The following is a 1,643-nucleotide window of genomic DNA, read 5'->3' as shown; positions in this document are numbered from 1 at the left end:
TTTTTTTGAATGTCCAGAGGACCAGATTGAACTTTTTTGGATACTCTACAGTTAAGTCTGTTGCTTGTTGACATTTCTCTTTTAGAAAGTAAAGATTACGTCCAGTTTTCTGCTGCCCCCATGAAGTCTACCACCCACAGTGGAGAGGATGTAGCAGTTCTGGCCCGTGGACCCATGGCCCATCTGTTTAGTGGGGTCCAGGAGCAGAATTACATTGCTCATGCAATGGCCTATGCTGCCTGTGTGGGCACAGACCTGAGGCACTGCCAGGGTGAGGTCTTACCTTCATTGGGTCACAGCACCTTGACCATGGCCTGGAATGGGTCTGGAGCAGTTCGGATCTCAGCACCTCTGATCGGCGGCCTCCTCAATTTAATAATGGTCCTAATGGTGTTGATGTAACCCCACCCCCCTCCATCTACTCAGCTTACTGGTGCTGATCAAAGATCACTGAGAAGTGAACATGGAATCCATGGAGTGACTTACAAAAGATCACTGCCAGCGTGGTCTCTGCACCATCTTAATAGGACAGACTCAGATTATTACAGACGTAGAAACCTCCAAACCAAGTCTTCATAATGTAAATTTGTCTGTTTTTGTTGACTGTTTGATCGATCCCTGTCCTATGCTAATAAAGAGTTCCTTGAAAGCAGATCAGATTGTCATTGTACTGATATGATCTTTAAAGGAGTACTGTAGCGACAGATTTTAATAAAGATCTCAAAAAAAGTATTCATTAAATAAACATGTGCTACTCATTGCATTTTGGAGTCAACCCAATTCAAGACAGCTGCCGCAGATAGATCCCCTAGCAAACACAAATATGTCTATAACTCATTCTGAGCATGGGTGTGGTAGTAAGATAAGATAAGATCAGATGGAATTTTATTGATATTCCAGGGCATTGGTGTTAACTGAGAGTTTTTCCAAACACATCCTTTTAGCATCAACTAGTCATGCAAAACCATACAGTATCACACACACATAACCCCAATTACATAGTTTGACCACAACAGTGATAACCCCACGTTTATTTAATCATAAAATGATCTCAGTTTCAAACTATGGAATTACAAACGGTGCGTGATAGACATTCATTTTAAGGAATGCTAGGCATCATATATATACATACATACATACATACATATATATATATATATATGAATGTATGAATGTATGAATGTATGAATGTATGTATGTATGTATACAATACAATACAACTTTATTTTTAAAGCCCTTTAAAACAACACCGTTGGCCAAAGTGCTATACACTAACACATACAAGTATAAAAATTATGAACTCAACAAATACCATAAAAGTAATGAACTGCCAAATCATAAAACAGCAAACGGTAACAACAATAAAACAAAAAAACATAAAACAGTAAAGCCAACATTTCAAGCTGCGTTAAAAGCCAAAGAGAAAAAATGAGTCTTCAGAGCAGATGTAAAAACAGGAAGTGAGTCAGCTTGTCTGACGTGCAAAGGCAGCTCGTTCCACAGTTTAGGGGCAGCGACTAAGAATGCTCGGTCACCTCTCAGCCTCCTGTTGGACTTTGGGACGGCCAACAGCAGCTGATCAGCTAACCTCAGAGAGCATGAGGGAATGTACAACTAGAGAAGGTCGGACAGATACTGTGGGG

At 40.3% G+C, this 1,643-nt stretch overlaps 1 protein-coding gene across 1 annotated transcript in view; it reads left to right on the top strand.

The window, feature by feature from the left end:
- Window positions 1–461, top strand: part of alp3 (alkaline phosphatase 3) — a 39,066-nt gene extending 38,605 nt beyond the window's left edge. The window contains exon 11 of the mRNA XM_037678002.1: window positions 86–461. Coding sequence (XP_037533930.1) covers window positions 86–402 — 317 coding nt within the window. The 3' untranslated portion in view covers window positions 403–461. The remainder of the gene's footprint in view (window positions 1–85) is intronic.
- Window positions 462–1,643: the final 1,182 nt, after the last annotated feature.

Source organism: Nematolebias whitei, chromosome 6 (assembly GCF_014905685.2).
Source record: "Nematolebias whitei isolate Nwh7 chromosome 6, NemWhi1, whole genome shotgun sequence".
NCBI classification, from domain to species: Eukaryota; Metazoa; Chordata; class Actinopteri; order Cyprinodontiformes; family Rivulidae; genus Nematolebias; species Nematolebias whitei.
This window is presented reverse-complemented; position numbering and strand designations above follow the sequence as displayed.